Raw genomic sequence first — 22,255 nt, 5'->3', positions numbered from 1 at the left:
TAAAAAATTTTCATTGAGCCAGCTCTCAATAAGAACCACAATATCATAGTCAGAGTGAGAGCTCAAGTCAAAGAATACTTTAGATTTTGTTCTTAAACCAGACACGTTATGAAAATATATTTTCAAGGGCTTATTATGCATTATGACCGGAGACTGGGCCTTTATGGTTTGAGTGGTGACACCACCTCCTTTCGAAAAAACTGGAAGGGACGAAGTTTAACATTCGCAGGCCAAATATCGGCATTTAACACCTTCTCATAACACCAATCTTCAACACCCAATTTAAAGTTGACTATCCTTAGATCACCTTCAATAACATCCTTCTTCACAAGCTTAATGCACACCAGAAACCGCTTCTCAATTGACGCATGTTTAGAAACATAAGATATAATATTGTCGGAAGTTACGCTAGGTAAGAACGAGGATATGTGGAGCCACTTCATCGATCGTGCGACACCAAGTTCCTGACTGTGGCTGGATCCAACAAGTAAAGGCTGTTTACGAGGCTTTCGGTTAGATTTATTATTAGTGGTATCGCAACGGAACTTCAGATAGTTCAGGTGATCTAACGTGAAAATAATGTACAGCCTAACATTTATACTCACATATGTGCATAAGAATTTTATTTGTTGATAAAAACTCTTTGGCTAAGTGAGACGGCTGTGGATTATGATTGCTTCAGTTTGTGCATCTATTGTTTTTGCTACATACACACACATATGCAGTTGTTTTTTCTTCACCATACAGTGGCAGCATAACAAAAAAGTAAAAGCTAATTTGGCGCTCAAATGTAGGCAACAGCTTTTATATTTTTAATTGAGTGACGCAGTAGTGAAAACCTAATAAAACTGATAACTAACACTACATACCAATATCTAATTTAAAATTATGACAATCACCTTGCAATAAAATATGAATGGTAAATGAGTCAAGAGATCAAAATATAATTTTGATAAGCAAAAGAATATATTACTTGGGGATATTGTTGTTAAGTTTAGGGGAGGAATTCGATAGAGATGGACTGTTGCTATATACTATAAATCCCGACAATGATCCCGCTGCCATAATCAGCTATTAAGGAGAGTACGGAGAGAAGTATAATAAGATTGGGTTGGGAAATGAGGTCGAAAGAGGAAGGAAAAGACATAGTGAAGGAAGAGTAAGGGAAAGGAACAGGGAGGAGAAGGGCATGGGCAAGGGAAAGTGGTAAGGAGAAAGAGAGACAGGGAGGGAGAATATGGAGATCGAGAAGAAGAGGAAGTGGACGTAAAGAAAGGAAAGAAAGCTCGATAGACACGGAAAGGAACGGTGGATCATTAGGCGACAAAAACCAGGGGGGTCGGGTAGGAGGAGAGCAACAAGAAGAGTAAAATAAATTGTAATACGACAAGGAGAGGGAGTCGAAGAGAACTGAGACAGGAAGAAGGGCGTGAAAACGGAGAAGGGAGAAACAGGGAAAGGCGAAAAGCAAAGCGATTAAAAAGACGAGAAGGGAATAGGAGCCGAAGTATAGTGAAAAGTTAAGGAGTATAGAATAAGGGGAGGGGGAGATGGTAAGATAGTGGCGGGGAGAGGGACAGAGGGCGATGTAAACAAAGGGGAAGAAAAGGAATAGTGAGATTGAAAAATAGAGTAAAGCTTGTGGCTTATTATAAGTATATAGTATACCCTATAACTTTAAGTACGTTCGTACGCGGTTTCCAAAAAGTACCCGATTGCAAAACGTTCGTGGATCAATTGTGAAAAGCTCAAAATAAGTACCCCGCCGCCCCGGTTGTGAAAAAGTACCCGGTTCTAAAAAGCGGTCGATTCCTTAAATCTTACGGGATTCGAAATAGGGGACGGTTCTGAAAAAGTATTCGATTCTTAAAAAGTACTCGGGTATAAAGTAATACCCAAACAGTAAGCGGATCCGATTCCGGAAGAGCTCGGTTCTTATATGAGTAAGAACTAAAAAGCACGCTTTTAAAGCATATTTTACTAACTCTTGTTGAGAAGCATTCGATACATGAGCAATTTCACCCATAGTAATATCTGAAACCCGTTCTTAGTCCGCTTGATTATAGACGGCGTGAATCATTCACTCATTTTTTGTTTGTTCATATCCGCCTCCATTTGATAAAAATAAAAACGCATACAAGTGAAAAACAATGAATTTACGTAAATCGTAAATAACTGCTCAAGCAACAAGTTCAAAAGGAAGCTCAAAAGAATTTCAAATAAATATAAATGTTAACTGTGCTACTAACTTTAGTAAACACCTGTTATTTACCGTTCAAAAATGCACGCAATCGAGCAAAAAAGTTCCATTTAAAACTAAACGCGTTAAAGATGACACAGATTTTATATTTGCGTTAGATGATAAGAGTATAATTTTATTTTTTGCTTGAATGCATTTTTAAACGCCATAAAAAAATATGATTTATACCAAAGCTGTAAAAAGTAATGCTTGGTTTTTATTAAGTCAAAATGACTGACATCAAAAACGGTCTCAAGCTGACCCGCTGAAGAGTTGGGGTAACAAAAAAGGTCTATATGTCACATTACTGACTCGAAGTCGATAAAGCAGTGCATGGTCGAAACCAACGCTTAAATTTTGTTCACAACATATTTTATTCATAGATGGGACGCTCAAATTTGCCATACCTTTCGGCAATAGCCGATATCTTACTTATTTGATTGGCGCTTAATCGTTTGAACGATTTTGGCCGTCCAATATGGCGCGCCAGTCGCTTCTTCCCTGGAGTAATTGGCGCCAATTGATCCCACCAAGTGAATTTAAATAGTTTTCCACTTGGTCCTTCCAGCGGGGCTTGGGCCGCTTTTCTTCTGCTTCCATGTTCTGGTTCGGATAAAAACACATTCTTACCCGGAGTATTATCTTTCCTTCGCATAACATGGCATAGCCAGCGTAGTTGCTGCGTTTTAATTCGCTTTCACTTTGTGGTCAAAAAAGACGGCAAGCGCATTCGACGTTGTATGACAGGCCGTTGATATTGCCAAGTGAATGGCCAAATTTGACCTAGTGAGAAGCAATTATTATAAGTAACTGAACAAGTACAGAAATCAGCACCTTAGTACTAGTACTTAGGAAGTAGCGATATTACCACTGTAGTTCTAGTACTTGAACTATTGAAATACAAGAACGGTACTTCTAAGTACTTCTGAAGTACTTGATAAGTACAAATGTTTCTTATTCCATTCTAATATCTTTTGTCGAAAACACACTTGAAAACATACTTGAACATTTTTAAGTTTTCCATGAGATATTCCCCGCTGCACTACTGATACATAAGAACGTTTTTTAAAAAATATTGGGTAGATAATTTTCAAAACGTATTCTGAAATATGCACGCTGAGATAGGGGGTACAAACAAGTTGTTCAATTAGAAAAAAGTTCCTATCAACGGGGGCGCCACTCGGCTGTGGTTTGCAAACTCTCTGAGAGTATTTCTGCCACTAAAAGCTTCTGGGCGAAAATTTATCTACCATGTAGGTCCCGTCACGCCAATTTTTAGGTGGTTGTGTCACTCCTTTAATCCTTATAGGTTTGGTCACTTCAAATGATAATTTTTCCGGGAAGTGTTCTTTGGTTAGAACTTTTCAAAACAATTTTTTTCCGCTTAGAGAGAGGGTGAAAAAGAGAGATAAAAATGTGGAGAGAAAACGAGAGAAGGCAGAACCCGACTAGGGAACTATGTCCCAATTTTTCCAAGTGCTTGGCTAGACTTTTCATCTCTATATTAAGGGATTTCCAAGGCATCAAAGCAAGATTATAGTTAATACGTTTTGCGGATGCTCCCAGCTAGTGGTGTCTACCTGGTCATTGTCTAGTTTTTTTTTAATCTGCCCCATCAAAGACGTCGAGGCAAACTATTAAAATCGTTGTTGAGAGAGAGCAACTCCGGTCTTTCGGGGGAGTTATGTCTTCGCATATTGGGTGATTGCAACATTCGCTGGACTGAAACTGCAAAAGAGTTTTCATAGCTTTGGAGAAAATCTTTATAGGTCCAGAAGCCCTCAACTTCCCATTGAACTCTTAAAATCTTTGAATGCCATGTTGTTCAATTTTTGTCAAACATGAAAATTCACGGCCGTGGCTTGAAACAAACAGCCTTGAACGAAAATACATATATAATTTCCCTTAAGCAAACGTTTACGTTTTCCAAATTGCATCTAGGCCAGGGGTCTGCATTACATAGCAAAATTATGCTCTGATTGTTTATGCGAATGGGCAGTAACTTTCAGTTTTTGGAAGCTCATGGTCCGCGCACTAGAATAAGTTTGTTTTGAGATTGAAAAAACCGCGATAGAGAGACAAAGGTATACAAATAGTGAGGAAAACAAGAAACTCAAAAATGTGGAAAGAGACAGGTAGCGACAGAGGTGAGGGAGTATGGGGGAGATGGACTTAGTTATAGAAACTTCTTCAGTTTCTTTTCAAGTGAAGAAAACATGTTCCCTCTAGTTCATGACGACAAGTATTGGGAAATTTTTGAAACGTCTGAGGAAAATCATCTCCATTACAACACCGTATGAGGGAGAGCCTGCTTCTTCCCCAGCTCACAAAGGTATACGTTCTGTGCCAGAGCATCTTTTTATGCGCATAACAGCCAGTGTAACCGCTGAATTTCAATTCGTTAGACTATGCTGATGTCTGCATAAAGAAACTAAAGTACAAATTAAGCAAATTGCACTGTAGGGAGCTACATCGTCTGCTAACTCTTTTAGGCGGGCGGTTTGGAGTGTCCTTCACAATGTTAACAGTGTTGGTGCTATTCCCTATAGAACTAAAACATTAACATATATATGATACACTGATTTGATTTTAAATTTGCTTTTAAACTTTTTAAGCTCTTCTTTGATATATAGTATTAGAGCTTACGATTACTTCTCGGAAACCAGCGAGAATTTCGAGACTCGAGAAATCGAGAGCTCTGATTCTCGCAAGATTATCGAATCTCGAAATACTCGTAAACCTCGAGAGCTTCTCGGCACTCACTTTAGTCGGTGTATTGGCAGTCTTATGAGTACCCACCTATTCTTTGAAAAGTTCTTGGAACAATTAAGATTTCAAAACAAAACTTCATATTTATCGTTTTAGACATTCTTGAAAATTTTAATATTCGTGCCGAAGCCTTGGAGTACCGTAGTCTGCTACCTCATAATCTAAGCACATAAAATGCGTTTACGCAGCTATCTCTTAGACAGTGATCGGCGTGAAATGAATTAGACAAATTGCAACAAAGTTTACGGATTTACGATAACAATATGAAGCGGAGAATGTTTCTATTTTTGGTGCTATGTAGTTGCTTTTCGGTATGTTTCAAGATTCTGAGTTGTCTTGAGTTAAATATTTAAAATCATTCTTTTGCAGATTCTAGTGAAAAGGACACTGGCACTGGAAAACAATTTTAATGTGCAGGATAACAACAACGAAGTTGTCAAAGCTGACACAATCTTGGTTGATGTAAATGATGGGGGTATTTTTTTGTTTCATTTGTTTTTGCTTTAAGATTTATTATTTTAACTTTATATAGGTCCAAGAGTTTTGGAAGGTGCAAAAACGAAAATAGCTGTTTTGAGTGACATTGAAGATGAAAGCAACGTCATGGACCGGCAATTGAAAACTAAAACCAGCGACACTGCCTTTGGAGAGCAATATGATAGTCTTGTAGATTTCAAGTTATCTGATACAGCCAAGGATACAGAGATTTTGATAATAACCGATGAAGTATTAAACAACGCGTCTGATATGCAGAATGAAATGAAATCAGTAAACAAAGTTGTATCTCCAAAGTTAGTTGATGTAGAAATGATTACGTCTGAACTTTCGCTTACCATTCTGCAAGCAAAAGGCATGGATCAGGAGCGAGAAGATACGACAGTGACTGAAATTTCCTTAGAACTAACGACAATAAGCACGAACGCAATTCCAACAGATGTCAATACCCTAAACGAGGACACAACTGAAAAACCGAAAGAGATTATGGTAAATAACACCGACCAGCCAACAACCCAGGAACAAAAACCAACAGATACTGCAAAATGCACAATACCGGGAACCTTTGCCGAAGACAACGATTGTCGCAGTTATATTACCTGTTCAACGGCAGCTACGGTAGATGGACTGGGGAATCCCAGACTGGTGAAAAGTATAAAAAGGTGTCCATACGAACAAGCGTTTCATCGCGAGCTTTTACGTTGCACACGCGATCTTTCACCATGCGCTGGCGCATTTAAATGTGAAATGGAGGGCACGTTTGCCGACATCGCCGATAACTCCTCCTACTTTTGGTGTGTGGCGTCACGTTTAAATGGCACCGGTGGCGGCGGCAGTGGCGCTTATCATATTTATCATGTAAAATGTGGCAATGGACAAATCTATACAAACGAATTGGGTAAATGTTTTGTGGATATGATGAATTTGCAAGATTTGCCATTAAATTATGAGTTATATATGAGCAAGTCGCCAGATGAGGAATGTGTGCGCGAAGAGGTTAAAGTATTGCAGGCTGAAGAAAAAGCTAAACTCAAAGAGGCGAAACTGCGTGAGAAAATACGTAAGAAATATGAAAAGGAGTTGAGGAAAAAGGCCATAAAGGAAGCAAAGCAACAAGCTAAGCTACAGGGTGTATCATTAGAAGGTGAGAATTTCAATTGCATGCAGGAAGGTAACTTCACCGCCGGTGCGGAGAGTTTTTTTGACTACTTTGTGTGCTTGGGCGAAAAGGGTAAGCTTAAAGCTGTTGGTTTGAAATGTGTGAAGGGTCTAAGCTTTTCGGCCACCAATGGTACTTGTACGTTAGAGTGAGTTATTAGTGAATGTTTTCAAAAATATGTTTACTAATAAAATAAAAGAAAATTCGCAGCAGAATTGGAAACAAAAATCGTGTCACAAATTATTGTTTCATACTGGTGCGGCATTTAGAAGTGAGCCAGAGCCCTTCCTCTTTTTAATGTGTAGAAAAAAACCAATTTGACTGTCTAACGTGGCACACAGTGTATTTTGTTTTACAAGAGCCGGGCTCCGACAACCCGCCAATCAATTTACTGGTCGGACATTCCATACGTGTCCTGGCCGGAGCAGGGCATCTGCAAGGAACGTTCTTTATACTTTTTATTTTCTCTTTATACCTACACCGCCGACAGAAATCATTCGTTGAGTTGCTCATGCATTAGTCGTGCATTCCCATGAGACTGTGGCCGAAGTAGTGATCTGGTAGAAGTGTGCTAAAATTAATCAGAAACTTGGTGCGGTTCTCATTTAAGCGAAGCCAAGTGTGTCTGTCATCTCACTTTTCCATTCAGAAGAGCCGAGCTTCGTAAAACAATCAAAGACCTGCCTATTCAGACATTTTATATGTGCCTTGGGCTGAGCAGAGCTATATCTTATCCATCCCTACAACTCAGATAGAAATCTTTCGTTCCATGCATTCGTCGTGTGTCGCATTTTGGACCTCTCGTGAAACGGTTAAAATTAATCGTGATCTTAGTTCGGTACTCATTTATGCGGGGCCAAGTATGTTTGGACACGTCACATTTGCGTTCCAGTATCCATCTGACATAAACTTCTTGGTGAAAAGAGTAAAACCGAATATAACACGCAGCTAAAGGAGGTGTTATGTCACTCAAATGGTTTAACTTGGTCTTTTCAAATGCGTTCCGCGCAAATGAGTCGCTAGCACAGTTTCCAGGTACACCACTGTGGCTAGAATCCATATAATCGCTGGGACATACGAAGAGGTCAGTTCTTTTAGCGATTGCCTGCCGTCTTTTGCTAACTTCGTTGGAAGGCTCGTTTACCCTGTACCCTGCATTGTCTCCTTTACAGCTGTTAATTTCGCCTGATAAACGTTACAGTGATTCGGCATCCCTAAGGAGGGTGAAATATTCTCTGAGTATATACCGCCGCCCACATTGTTATTAATTTTGGAGCTTAAGTAGAGTGTTTAAGCGACTTAAACTATGAACATTTTTCGTTCGTTTGTTTCAGTAGCCATTGAGTGTGCTTGTAATTCTCAACTGGTTAGTGAAATATTCTAAAGACATAGTTTGAGTTTTTTAATTAAAATCGAGGTTCTTCGGATGGTGTGCTAATACATCAGAGCCCAGTGCTCGCCTCCATATCACACTTTGAAGGGGTTCTTCAAATAGAAGATGAGGTGGCTCATTAGAGCGAAACCTCAGAGTGCCCAACGCTCGCCCCAAATTAAATAAATAGAGGTTTTTCTTGTAGAAAATGGGGTGCCAATACCTCAGAGCCGTCCCGTGCTCGCCTCCATATCACATTTTAAAGGGTTCTTCAAATAGAGGATGAGGTGGCTCAGTAGAGCGAAGCCTCAGAGCCCCCCAGTGCTCGCCCCCAAATTAAATAAATAAAGGTGTACTGATGCTATGCATCCTCCCATGACTTAAATACACCAATAACACTAAAACTACCCAACTCAATAAATGGAATACATTAAATCAAAAACCCCATAAACTCAATACAGTCCATTAATAATAATAATTTATAAATTTAAAAAAAGGAATGCTTGGTGGGAGTTGAACCCGCAACCCCGGGCGTTTGGTCGGGTACGTCAGCCACTGTGCCACGACTCATACGCTTACAAGCACATAAAATTACTCATTTATAACTCTTATTAAACTGCTCGCCCTCAATTGCCCAAAGCTTAGACATAGAGATATATTCCCATTCGTACTTCTCTGAGACTCTAATTGAGAACTTGTTGCCAAGAGAGAGGGTTGCTATTGTCTTCTAGACGCAAGTTTTTCCGTCCTCCACATCTCTGTTAAAAGTTTAATTCTCAATTCATCCAAGAGCTGCGTCCTAAAAGATATTATTTTGTAGCACGTGGTAAATAGAACAATTTGCGCTTAAATGAGTTTGAAGATGTTTTATGGTTTTTGTTGAAGCATGACTTGAAAACCACTCACTTATAGTTTCATTAGTAAAGTTTGCACCATTAATAGGCCGTGATAGAGGATAAACATACCTTCTAGTGAGATGCTATTGATGCTTACCGAGGTATTAAGGAGTCTAGAAATAAGTGGTCGATTCAGATTCTATATATCCAGAAAAACGCCCAGAGTGAAGACTTTGAAGGAAGTCCTTTTCTCTATCTTTTTGGTCATAGCGTTAAGAGCTGCCCGCACGAATTAATTTCTGGAATATGTGCGTTCAGTTCAATTGATAGGAGATGCAGGATCCTCTCTTAGAGAAGTTTCGAGGCGAAGGAACTAGGCCTGACGTCACACGCCTTTTGTGCAAAACCTTTCCTCCTTTGAGAATAAGCACTATATTTGCCCACTCCATTTTGGTGGAATTTGGCTCAGTCTTAGACATGTTTTATAGATTTATACCACCAGAATCGGACAAAGAGTTTCACTTGCTTATTTTAGTTCTGCAGCAAAGATTTTAGTTGACGCCAGAGATTTAAGTGGGCCGAATGATTTGACGGTGGCATAATCAACCTAACCTAAACTAGTATTAATCTCAGCTATATGACGCCCGGATTCTGTCAAGCTTGTCGATAAAGCTTGGAGCAGTAGGACTTGTATAAGCTTATTGTTTTGACCTCGTGACAAGAATTTTTCTTATACTCACTTTGTGCTTTCTTGACGTCCTTTTGGAAAATTTTGTCCGCATATATGTAGGCCTATCAAGAACCGGGCCACCTGCTATTTTTTCTGAACGAAGAACAGTAGTAGTACTCCTACGGATACCGAAATGTACATATATGTCTTTAATAAGATAAGACACGGGGTTCGGTAAAAGCAAAAGGATTGCCTTCGAAATTACTTATACTTAGTTGGTTCAGTAAGATAAAGTTTCTCACATCGAGGTTAAGGGTCTGTAGGAAACCTTGCATGTGTTGTGTGAACTCGGGTCAACACCTACACTGGGGCTTATTAAAGTTCACCTGGACAGCGGCCATCTGGGTGGGCGTTGATAGCTCGTGCGATTAAAAAGCGGAAATTAATTTGTTTTCTTTTTATTGATGAGTTTTGAATTGCACTTGATAAAACGGTAGGTAAGAAGTACTTCAATAATTACTTACATATGTACCTACGCTTGTTACACTTGAACTTATCACTGAAAAGTTTTATCAGCTAATGAGTTGTAATCACATAAAATTTGATTTGATAACATATCAAAACAAAAATTTGAATAAAAAGTTAGAAAGCAGTCTAATAGCTCATTACTGGTAGTTACTTACTTTAAAACGACCAAACGAGGCAGTCCTGAGCAGTGCTACAAAAACCCTCAAGAAAGTGGAAAAAGTTCATACTAAAAGAAACAAAAAAACGAAACGAAAGTGCAACGAAATGAGATTAAATTTAATTGGTTTACTGGCGGCGCTCGCTATGAGCGAATCGCAATTAATAAAGAACCATTGCAAGGAGGCCGGGTATTTTGCTTTCGTTGATAATACGGCTCCCTTTTACTATTGTTTCAAAAATGATGAGGGCGGTTTCAATATTTTATATTTATCATGTCCAAACGGATATGTTTTTAGGCAGAGTGAAGGTTATTGTGTTGCGAAGGAACCGGCAACAACGACCACGGTTGCAACAACTGAGGCAACCACCACAACGACAGCAACAGAAACTAGTGCTTCAACCACAAGTGCGAGTACAAGTACCACAGAATCAACAGAAGAACCAGTTACAAATGAGGAGACGGATACCACCACAGAAGCAACTGAGGCACCAAGAAGTACTAGTAAGCCAACGGAAGAAACAGAAGCAAATCATACATCTGAGGGTTCAGGAACTACGCCAGAAGCAACAGAAATTTCAAGTAGTGCTAGTGGACCAACAACAGAAACAGAAAATATTGATACGACTTGGGATGTGGAAACCACCACAGAAGCAATAGAAGAACCAAGCAGTACTAGTGAGCCAAAGGAAGAAACAAAAGCAGGTGATACAACTGAAGAGACGAAAGCTACCACAGAAGATATTGAAGGACCAAGTAGTACTAGTGAAGCAACAGTAGAAACTGAACAAACTGAAACGATTGTGGATGTGGCAACTACCACCGAAGCAAGTGAGGAGCCAAATAGTACTGATGAGCGAACGGAAGAAACAGATAAGACTGTGGATGTGGCAACTACCACCGAAGCAACAGAGGAGCCAAGAATTACTAGTGAGCCAACGGAAGAAACAGAAACAAGTTATACAACTGAGGAGACGAAAAGTACCACAGACGATACTGAAGGACCAAGCAGTACTAGTGAAGCAACAGTAGAAACTGAACAAACTGAAACGACTGTGGATGTGGCAACTACCAACGATGCAACTGAGGAGCCAAGCAGTAATAGTGAGCCAACGGAAGAAACACAAGGAAGTGATACAACTGAGGAGACGGAAGCTACCACAGGAGCAACTGAAAAACCAAGTACTGCCAGTGAGCCAACGGAAGAAACAGAAGCAAATTATACAACAGCGGAGACGGAAGGTACCACAAAGGTTACTGAAGGACCAAGTAGTACTAGTGAAGCAACATTAGAAACTGAACAAACTGATATGGCTGTAGAAGCGGCAGCTACCACCGAAGCAACTGAGGAGCCTAGTAGTACTGATGAGCCAACGGAAGAAACAGATACCTCTGTGGATGTGGCAACTACCACCCAAACAACTGGAGAGCCAAGTAGTACTAATGAGCCAACGGAAGAAACAGAAGAAAGTGATACGACTGAGAGTTCTGGAGCTACCACCAAAACGACTGAGGAACCAAGTAGTACTGATGAGCCAACGGAAGATACAGAAGGAAGTGATATGACTGACGGTTCTGGAACTACCATAGAAGCAAGTGAGCAACCAAGTAGTACTGATGAGCCAACGGAAGAAATAGAAGGAAGTGATACGACTGACGGTTCTGGAACTACCATAGAAGCAAGTGAGCAACCAAGTAGTACTGATGAGCCAACGGAAGAAACAGAAGCAAGTTATACAACTGAGGAGACCGAAGGTACCACAGAAGATACTGAAAGACTAGGTAGTACTAGTGAAGCAACATTAGAAACTGAACAAACTAATACGACTGTGGATGTGGCAACTACCACCGAAGCAACTAAGGAGCCAAGCAGTACTGATGAACCAACGGAAGAAACAGAAGAAAATGATACGACTGAGAGTTCTGGAACTACCATAGGAGCGACTGAGCAACCAAGTAGTACTGATGAGCCAACGGAAGAAACAGAAGGAAGTGATACGACTGAGGGTTCTGAAAATACCATAGAAGCAAGTGCGCAACCAAGTAGTACTAGTGAGTCAACGGAAGGAACAGAAGCAAGTTATACAACTGAGGAGACGGAAGGTACCACAGAAGATGCCGAAGGACCAAGTAGTACTAGTGAAGCAACATTAGAAACTGAACAAACTAATACGACTGTGGATGATGCAACTACCACCGAAGCAACTAAGGAGCCAAGTAGTACTGATGAGCCAACGGAAGAAACAGAAAAAAATGATACGACTGAGAGTTCTGGAACTACCATAGAAGCAACAGAGCAACCAAGTAGTACTGATGAGCCAACGGAAGAAACAGAAGGAAGTGATACGACTGAGGGTTCTGGAAATACCATAGAAGCAAGTGAGCAACCAAGTAGTACTAGTGAGCCAACGGAAGAAACAGAAGCAAGTTATACAACTGAGGAGATTGAAGCTACCACAGAAGCAACTGAAGAACCAAGTAATACTAGTGAGCCAACGGAGAAAACAGAATCAATTGATACAACTGATGAAACGGAGACTGCCACAGAAGCAACTGAAGAACCAAGTAGTACTAAGGAGCCAACGGAAGAAACAGAATCAATTGAGACGGAGGCTACCACAGAAGCAACTGAAGAACCAAGTAGTGCTAGTGAGCCAACGGAAGAACTAGCGACAAGTGATACAACTGAGGAGACTGAAGGTACCACAGAAGTAGCGGAAGAAACAAGTAGTACTAGTGAACCAAAGGAAGAAACAGAGACAAGTAATACAACTGAGGAGGTGGAAGCTACCACTCAAGAAACTAAGGAAACAAGTAGTACTAGCGAATCAATAGAAACTGATAACGCTAAGGGATCTAATTCTACAGCAGAATTCACAGAAAACGTAGGCACGACTGATGAGCCAAGGAAAGAAACTGATACCAGTGAAGGTACGAGCACACATATGCCTGAAGACGAAGTGGACAAATCAATTAGTAGCATAGAATCAATGGCGACAGATGAGGTAACTAGTAGCTCAAATGAAGTACCGAATACCAACATACCAGTTACAACTGGAATGGCAAATACAATCGAAGAGCAAGAAAACACTACTGGGCTTCAGAGCACGGCAGATATGAAGCCACAACGACCATTCGAATGCCCTTATGAAGGTTTCTTTGCAGTGCGTAATAATTGCCAACAGTACTATTACTGCACTATAAATAGGGGTAAACTGCAACACTACGAACTGAATTGCCCTGCAGGTCAGAAGTTCAATACGAATACCCTATATTGTGATCCCGAATACAAAGTTTGCGATGGAGGTATTCAATCATCTGAAGCAGAACATCATAAAACTTTCGAGTGCATATATCCGGGCCTTTTCCCTGCTAAAAACGATTGTACAAAATATTATAAATGTGAGTATAATTGGAGGCAATTTGGATATATGCAAACACCCATTGTATGTCCGAGTGGTAAGGTATATCGTTTAGATAGAAGATCATGCGGACGACAGGGTATACTGACGTGCATTGGACGACCGATTGGTTAAAATTATTATAAAAAATAATTAATGTTTTGTAAGTAATTGGAAAATAAAAAAAAACCACATCGATGATATTTATGAGAATATTTAATTAAAAAAATAATTTATTTTTTATTGACGCAGCAAATTCGTAAGTATTTTGGCAAAATTACGCTCTAACAGTTAAATCACTTCTATTCCACAAACCTAAATAATACATACCAAACACTGTAGTGATAGATTTATTGCACCGTCTATTGGCGCATTTTCCAGGGTGGTCATCAAAAACGTTAGCTCAATACTCATAATGCAGGTTCATTGTATATTAAAGGAAATTAAAAGTAGATTTCAGAATTAGTTTTTGTGATGAATTGCTCAATATTTGGCGATTGTTTTTATTCCGATCGTGTTGGTGATAAATGAGTTATGTTAGAGTTATTCCCACCTTAATACTTAATATGTACGTATGTATGTTTGTTGGTTTCCTAATTAGTTATCAGGTGTACTTTACATATTTCAATTGATAACATTTTAAAATTAGAGCAGTCATTCAGTGCCAAAACAGCCACATTTCCAAAGCCTTGTATAGAATAACAAAAGATTGTGAATCGATTTATTAGTTAATATTTTTATAACAGCTACGAACAATATTGAATATCCCTCAATTGTAAGAATATTGCTTACCGTATTCGGCAAGTTTCGGTCAAAGCAGTTGACTCAGGTACCCTGCCGTACTTATATGATATATGTAAATATGTACATCCGTATGTGATTATATAAGCCGACATCTACAAAATGTTGACTCATAAAAGATTGTAGATAATTATTTCAGATCTTACCCGAAGATCCCAATACTCCTCTCTCCTTCCTATCTACTACCTGGCTATAAATGGGACTACCTCCGAGCTAGTGTTAATCGAGTGCAGAGCGGGACAGTGGGTAGCTACACTTGTGCCAACAGCACTAAAGTTTGCGCCATATGTATATATTAGATCGGTTCAAATTGTATGGATGGATCTTTTTTCATCAGGAGTATAGCAAAAACGTAATCTACATGTGATTCTAAGAAAAATTGTTGAAGGCACCATAGCTGTAAGTCCGATTTCGAGGTCCCGATTTTTGCAAAATAAATATTTTACCATATAAATGTAGGGTTTGGCCAAAAAATCTTCATAGCTTCTGATAGAATTATAGGAAAAATATCATATTGGGCTTACTTTAAAGGTATTTTATGTGCATTTCAGAATCTCTATTAATATCTATAGTGTTTTTAAATTTTAGTAGAGAGTACTATATTATCATTTTTAACAAATTTCTTTTGGACATTTTTTTTTCAGCTTTTTGTATTTAAATTTAAAATGAATGAACCAAATCATCTGAATCCACTTTATCGCATATACTTGAACACGATATTATTGCATTTGATTTATCAAGTAAATTAAATAATCTGAATTTACCATTTAGTCGTGACATTTTAAGATTTTATTTTTTTTAAGTGATCATGCTAAAATCCAAAATAAAATGTTTTCGCATAAAAATTTAACTCCTCATGTAATTGATAAATTGGTTGAAATTTGGAATAAATTGAATATTCAACTAATTGATAGACGTATTATTCTAAGACAACTAGATAGGGATAGGTTAGGTGGTAGCTGCCCTGATAAGGATAGCTCACTTGGACAACATGAAGGTCCGTTGTGATACCACATACACCAAAAATAACGGTGACTTAGATCTAGCTACTTAGAAAATCGTTGGGTAGCAACGATAAAGCTCCGAATGATACCGATCTCAACTTTGGATAAATCCTCGGGAGATCCAAGTGAGTTCGGACCGAAGTACTTTCGCCTAGTTCTGGCAAAAGCTGGGCAATCAAGCATAAAGTGATTTGGTGATTCCACCTCATCATCCTCCATACAGCTGCAGCAGGATGGAGTTTCCAGTATATTGAGACGTACCGCATGGATACCCATGGGACAGTGCCCTGTCAAAACCCCAATGACCATTGATAGGTAAGCCTTAAGACAACTAAATGAATTCAAAAATATCACGAAAGCATTAAACACAGAAAAAAAGTTCAGGTATTTACAGCATTCGTACAATCAACAAATAAATTAATTTACATTGCAAAATGTAAATGCAAGTTAAAAACCACAGAATGCTCATATGGTTTAATACCAAACCATTTAAAAGATTTATGATGAACCAAAAAAATCCATCCATACAATTTGACCCGCTCTAATATATATATGTATATATGTATCTAATATCTAATCTAATATCTATATATATATAAAATTCAAATTATGTATGTATGTATTTATGTAGGTATAGATCGAGTTGCGTCCTAAACGGATAGACCGATCACAACCAAATCTGCACAACTCACTAGAAACCTTCCAAGGATGGTCATAGGCTAAAAATAATGTCGATATATAAAAGGTGCGTGGCACCTCCCATGCAAAATGAATATTTGGTACTACATAACTTTGAAGGTATTCATGCTAGAATATTGAAATTCAGTAAGTAGTTATATGGGATCAATCCCTAACACCCCCAAGAAAATGTGGGGTGGGGGAGAAGAGGGCGTGGCACCTCCCATATAAATGGAATTTATCATACTGCATATCTCTTGATGTAGTAATGGTAGGATAATGAAAATTGGGGCTAAGTCCTAACACCATCCAGTAAAATGTGGAATTGGGGAAAAGGGGGCGTCGCACCTTCCCTACAAATGGGATTTTTCAGAACTATGGCTGCCGTAGAAACTTAGGTTATTATAACAGCTAAAGTTTGACTACAGAGTTGTTTGGCCGTTATTCCTTTTGGATGTTTAGTAATCTTCCGCCGTTAAAATTTTTTGTTAACTTCAGTCTAGCCACATCTTCTATCTATATATAGTGTACTCTCTCCTAACGGACACCTCTCTTAAGCGGACACCTCTCATAAACGGACAATTTTTTCAGTACTAAAAAAATCCTTAAGCATTTTTTAAGTGTTTCCCTTTTGAGCGGACAACCCTCCCATAACAGGACTCGGACACTTGCTTTTTACCCCAAAGGGCTTTTTAATTTCCCATAACCGGACAGCTTACAACACTTTTTTTTTCAATTACTCTTTACCATATTCGTACAGCTGTTGCTTATTCACTAATACGTGCATGGATGTAGGGGAATCCCCTAAATACGAAGAACCTGTTTTCATTACAGTAAAATATATAAAAATGTATGTACCTATTGCATACACTTAGTTTGTATCTTCTTGTGTGTGTACGTACATGAACCGCAATGCTTAAAGTAGTGTTGAGTATTAAAGACAAAGTTAATGTCATTGAAATTCATAAGAAAGAAAAACTAAGTGTACGAGAGTTGGCAAAGAAATGTAAGATCAGCACAACGCAAGCTGCTAGCATTATCAAAAACAAAGAGAAAATTTTAAGTTTGTGGGACACTGACGTCAACCAGGAGAGAAAAAGAGTCTGCTGAAGCCCAAAGGCCTTAATATTTATAAATTGTGCTACGAATGGTTTGTGAAGGCCCAAAATAAGAGCATTCCTCTGTCAGGCACACTTATAAGGAGCAAAGCTAAAGAAATTGCAGTGAGACTAAATTACGACGATTTTAGTGCATCATCCGGCTGGATGGAAAGGTTCAGAAAACGTTATAACATAACTTTCCGTACAATTTCTGGAGAAGCCGGTAGTGTAAACCAAGATGACGTCAAAAGTGTTTGCGCAAAAGTACCATATTTGATTGAAGGATATGATTCTCGAAATATTTATAATGCAGATGATACAGGCTTATTCTTCCGAGCATTACCCGATAAAACATTTGCATTAAAACCCTGCAAAAATTGTTGGATTACGTGTTCCATTTTCTTCATGTTGGAGTATTCTAACAATACTCCTTTGCAATGCGTTTGCGGACCACCATCAGCCGATCATTGCTCGTTTTTAACGACCGTGATCACGACACGATGATGACCGAACAGAGTTGCCAAAAGTAAAATATTGCATACAAATAACTGATAATAAAATTTTACTATGGCAACTCTGATAAAAGGCAACCGCGCACTGGTTTTATGTATACATACTATAGTATAGAGAAATATTAGTTTCTTTATTCACGCAAATGCTAAATAACATAAGAATATTCGTAGTAAAAAATATAAAAGTTGTATTGCCCCTCTTCATTTACTTTCATTTTAAATTAAATTCACTCCGATAATTCTTTCCGACACAATTCCTCTTTAGTACTTTGGCATATGATCCTCTGTGGGTGCTCCATGGAGTACTACAGTGAATGTACTTTGGAAAGTACTCTCACGTATGTACTCTATGGAATACTCACAAACAAAGCGAGGATGGGATCACCTACTCCTCTCCTAGGACAACGCAATGTTAATTGGAGCACATTTTTGTATGAATACAGATTAGTTTTGGAACACTCCTATACTCCCAAAGGAGTATTCCTTACCTTATTTATGGAGTACTCGCGTTTTTTCAAGGGAAGGTGAAAAATGCACGGGTGGAAAACTGGCTAAAGATAGACTCACGATTTTTCACTACGTCAATATGGCTGAAGAAAAAGAACGCCTTTTTGTTATTGGAAACTCTGCAAGGCCTAGAGCGTTTCGCAACATTAATTTTTGACTTTTTTTTAAATTATTTTGAATATTTTGTACACAAAACTTTATTCTTTAATTTATGAACAAAGCTTTATGAACCTCCTAACTCAGTCTTATTTGTATGTATTAATATTCTTGTTTTGGAAATAAAACTGTTTAAACATTCATCAATAATACTTTTCTCATAAGCGGACACCTATCATAAGCGGACAAATTTGGCAGTATCTTAGGTGTCCGTTTAAGAGAGTATATATCTTATATATAAATAGATAAGATGAAAAAATGTGGAACCGTTTTCTGCTTAACTACAATTCTAAGGTATACAAATTATATATGTATTGATAGGAAATTTTGAGGTGCAGTGTTATCCATAAATAAAAAAAATTTGAAAAATCATTTTAATATAAAAAATTTAACATAAAAGTACTTGCTTTATGTTTACTATGCTGAATCGTGAGCATGGCCGAGGAGTTGCTTTGTAGGAAAAAATTAAACAACAATAAAAATGAAACAAAAACAAGTAAGGAAGGCTAAGTTCGGGTGTAACCGAACATTACATACTCAGTTGAGAGCTATGGAGACAAAATAAGGAAAATCACGATGTAGGAAAATGAACCTAGGGTAACCCTGGAATGTGGTTGTATGACATGTGTATCAAATGGAAGGTATTAAAGAGTATTTTAAGAGAGAGTAGGCCATAGTTCTATGGATGGACGCCATTTAGGGATATCGCCATAAAGGTGGACCAGGGCTGACTCTAGAATTTGTTTGTAGGATATGGGTGTCAAATGAAAGGTGTTACTGAGCATTTTAAGAGGGAGCGGGCCTTAGGTCTATCGGTGGACGCCTTTTCGATATATCGCCATTAAGGTGGGCCAGGGGTGACTCTAGAATGTGTTTGTACGATATGGGTATCAAATGAAAGGTGGTAATGAGTATTTTAAAAGGGAATGGGCTTTAGTTCTATAGGTGAACGCCTTTTCGAGAAATCGCCATAAAGGTGGACCAGGGCTGACTCTAGAATTTGTTTGTACGATATGGCTATCAAATGAAAAGTGTTACTGAGCATTTTAAGAGGGAGCGGGCCTTAGGTCTATCGGTGTACGCCTTTTCGAGATATCGCCATTAAGGTGGGCCAGGGGTGACTCTAGAATGTGCTTGTACGATATGGTTATCAAATGAAAGGTGTTAATGAGTATTTTCAAAGGGAGTGATCCTTAGTTCCATAGGTGGACGCCGTTTCGAGATATCGCCTTAAAGGTGGACCAGGGGTGACTCCAAAATGTGTTTGTACGATATGGGAATCAAATGAAAGGTGTTACTGAGCATTTTAAGAGGGAGTAGGCATTAGGTCTATAGGTGGACACCTTTTCGAGATATCGCCATTAGGGTGGGCCAGGGGTGCCTCTAGAATGTTTGTACGATATGGGTATCAAACGAAAGGTGTTACTGAGCATTTTAGGAGGGAGTGGGCATTAGGTCTATCGGTGTACGCCTTTTCGAGATATCGCCATTAAGGTGGGCCAGGGGTGACTCTAGAATGTGCTTGTACGATATGGTTATCAAATGAAAGGTGTCAATGAGTATTTTCAAAGGGAGTGATCCTTAGTTCCATAGGTGGACGCCATTTCGAGATATCGCCATAAAGGTGGACCAGGGGTGACTCCAGAATGTGTTTGTACGATATGGAATCAAATTAAAGGTGTTACTGAGCATTTTAAGAGGGAGTGGGCATTAGGTCTATAGGTGGACGCCTTTTCGAGATGTCGCCATTAGGGTGGGCCAGCGGTGACTCTAGAATGTTTGTACGATATGGGTATCAAACGAAAGGTGTTACTGAGCATTTTAAGAGGGAGTGGGCATTAGGTCTATAGGTGGACGCCTTTTCGAGATATCGCCATTAGGGTGGGCCAGGGGTGACTCTAGAATGTTTGTACGATATGGGTATCAAACGAAAGGTGTTACTAAGCATTTTAAGAGGGAATAGGCATTAGGTCTATAGGTGGACACCTTTTCGAGATATCGCCATTAGGGTGGGCCAGGGGTGACTCTAGAATGTTTGTACGATATGGGTATCAAACGAAAGGAGTTACTGAGCATTTTAAAGAGGGAGTGGGCACTAGGTCTATAGGTGGACGCCTTTTTGAGATATCGCCATTAGGGTGGGCCAGGGGTGACTCTAGAATGTTTGTACGATATGGGTAAATAACGAAAGGTGTTACTGAGCATTTTAAGAGGGAGTGGGCATTAGGTCTATAGGTGGACGCCTTTTCGAGATATCGCCATTAGGGTGGGCCAGGGGTGACTCTAGAATGTGTTTGCACGATATGGATATCAAATTAAAGGTATTAATGAGGGTTTTAAAAGCGAGTGGCCCTTAGATGTATATGTGAAGGCGTTTTCCCGATATCGACCAAAATGTGGACCAGGTGATCCAGAAAATCATCTGTCGGGTACGGCTAATTTATTTATATATGCAATACCACTAACAGTATTCCTGCCAAGATTCCAAACGCTGTTGATTTCGCCTTGTAGAACTTTTCATTTTCTTTTACTTAATATGGTAGGTGTCACACCCATTTTACAAATTTTTTTCCAAAGTTATATTTTGCGTCAATAAACCAATCCAATTACCGCACCATGTGTCATCCTTTTTTCGTATTTGGTATAGAATTATGGCATTTTTTTCATTTTTCGTACTTTTCGATATCGATAAAGTGGGCGTGGTTATGGTCGGATTTCGGCCATTTTTTATACCAAGATAAAGTGAGTTCAGATAAGTACGTGGACTAAGTTTAGTAAAGATATATTGGTTTTTGCTCAAGTTATTGTGTTAATACGTTATGGTTATCAAATGAAAGGTGTCAATGAGTATTTTCAAAGGGAGTGATCCTTAGTTCCATAGGTGGACGCCATTTCGAGATATCGCCATAAAGGTGGACCAGGGGTGACTCCAGAATGTGTTTGTACGATATGGGAATCAAATTAAAGGTGTTACTGAGCATTTTAAGAGGGAGTGGGCATTAGGTCTATAGGTGGACGCCTTTTCGAGATGTCGCCATTAGGGTGGGCCAGCGGTGACTCTAGAATGTTTGTACGATATGGGTATCAAACGAAAGGTGTTACTGAGCATTTTAAGAGGGAGTGGGCATTAGGTCTATAGGTGGACGCCTTTTCGAGATATCGCCATTAGGGTGGGCCAGGGGTGACTCTAGAATGTTTGTACGATATGGGTATCAAACGAAAGGTGTTACTGAGCATTTTAAGAGGGAGTAGGCATTAGGTCTATAGGTGGACACCTTTTCGAGATATCGCCATTAGGGTGGGCCAGGGGTGACTCTAGAATGTTTGTACGATATGGGTATCAAACGAAAGGAGTTACTGAGCATTTTAAAGAGGGAGTGGGCACTAGGTCTATAGGTGGACGCCTTTTTGAGATATCGCCATTAGGGTGGGCCAGGGGTGACTCTAGAATGTTTGTACGATATGGGTAAATAACGAAAGGTGTTACTGAGCATTTTAAGAGGGAGTGGGCATTAGGTCTATAGGTGGACGCCTTTTCGAGATATCGCCATTAGGGTGGGCCAGGGGTTACTCTAGAATGTGTTTGCACGATATGGATATCAAATTAAAGGTATTAATGAGGGTTTTAAAAGCGAGTGGCCCTTAGATGTATATGTGAAGGCGTTTTCCCGATATCGACCAAAATGTGGACCAGGTGATCCAGAAAATCATCTGTCGGGTACTGCTAATTTATTTATATATGCAATACCACTAACAGTATTCCTGCCAAGATTCCAAACGCTGTTGATTTCGCCTTGTAGAACTTTTTCATTTTCTTTTACTTAATATGGTAGGTGTCACACCCATTTTACAAAGTTTTTTCCAAAGTTAT

General features: G+C 39.1%; 3 protein-coding genes across 3 annotated transcripts in view; 2 read left to right on the top strand and 1 right to left on the bottom strand.

Moving 5' to 3' along the window:
* LOC137249116 (uncharacterized) overlaps positions 1–22,255 on the bottom strand; it is a 266,841-nt gene that overhangs the window by 37,269 nt on the left and 207,317 nt on the right. The gene's annotated exons all lie outside the window — the stretch shown is intronic.
* Positions 5,183–6,890, top strand: Mur18B (Mucin related 18B). The gene is made up of 3 exons (XM_067780310.1): positions 5,183–5,319; positions 5,378–5,483; positions 5,541–6,890. The coding sequence occupies exons 1-3, from the start codon at positions 5,272–5,274 to the stop codon at positions 6,812–6,814; spliced, it is 1,428 nt and encodes a 475-aa protein (XP_067636411.1). The 5' UTR covers positions 5,183–5,271; the 3' UTR covers positions 6,815–6,890.
* On the top strand, positions 10,230–13,858 carry LOC137251040 (mucin-22-like). The gene has a single exon (XM_067784906.1). It carries the CDS (start codon positions 10,333–10,335, stop codon positions 13,759–13,761), a length of 3,429 nt encoding a protein of 1,142 aa, XP_067641007.1. The 5' UTR covers positions 10,230–10,332; the 3' UTR covers positions 13,762–13,858.

This window comes from Eurosta solidaginis, chromosome 4 (genome assembly GCF_040869045.1).
Source record: "Eurosta solidaginis isolate ZX-2024a chromosome 4, ASM4086904v1, whole genome shotgun sequence".
NCBI classification, from domain to species: Eukaryota; Metazoa; Arthropoda; class Insecta; order Diptera; family Tephritidae; genus Eurosta; species Eurosta solidaginis.
Note: the sequence above shows the minus strand (reverse complement) of the source record. Positions and strands in the feature narration are given on the sequence as shown.

Bases quoted from the DNA above. Each gene is read 5' to 3' on its own strand.
- LOC137251040 (XM_067784906.1), top strand. From the start codon at position 10,333: ATGAGATTAAATTTAATTGGTTTACTGGCGGCGCTCGCTATGAGCGAA.
- Mur18B (XM_067780310.1), top strand. From the start codon at position 5,272: ATGAAGCGGAGAATGTTTCTATTTTTGGTGCTATGTAGTTGCTTTTCG. The intron at 5,320-5,377 runs GTATGTTTCAAG...ATTCTTTTGCAG, and splicing joins TGCTATGTAGTTGCTTTTCG to ATTCTAGTGAAAAGGACACT. The intron at 5,484-5,540 runs GTATTTTTTTGT...AACTTTATATAG, and splicing joins GGTTGATGTAAATGATGGGG to GTCCAAGAGTTTTGGAAGGT.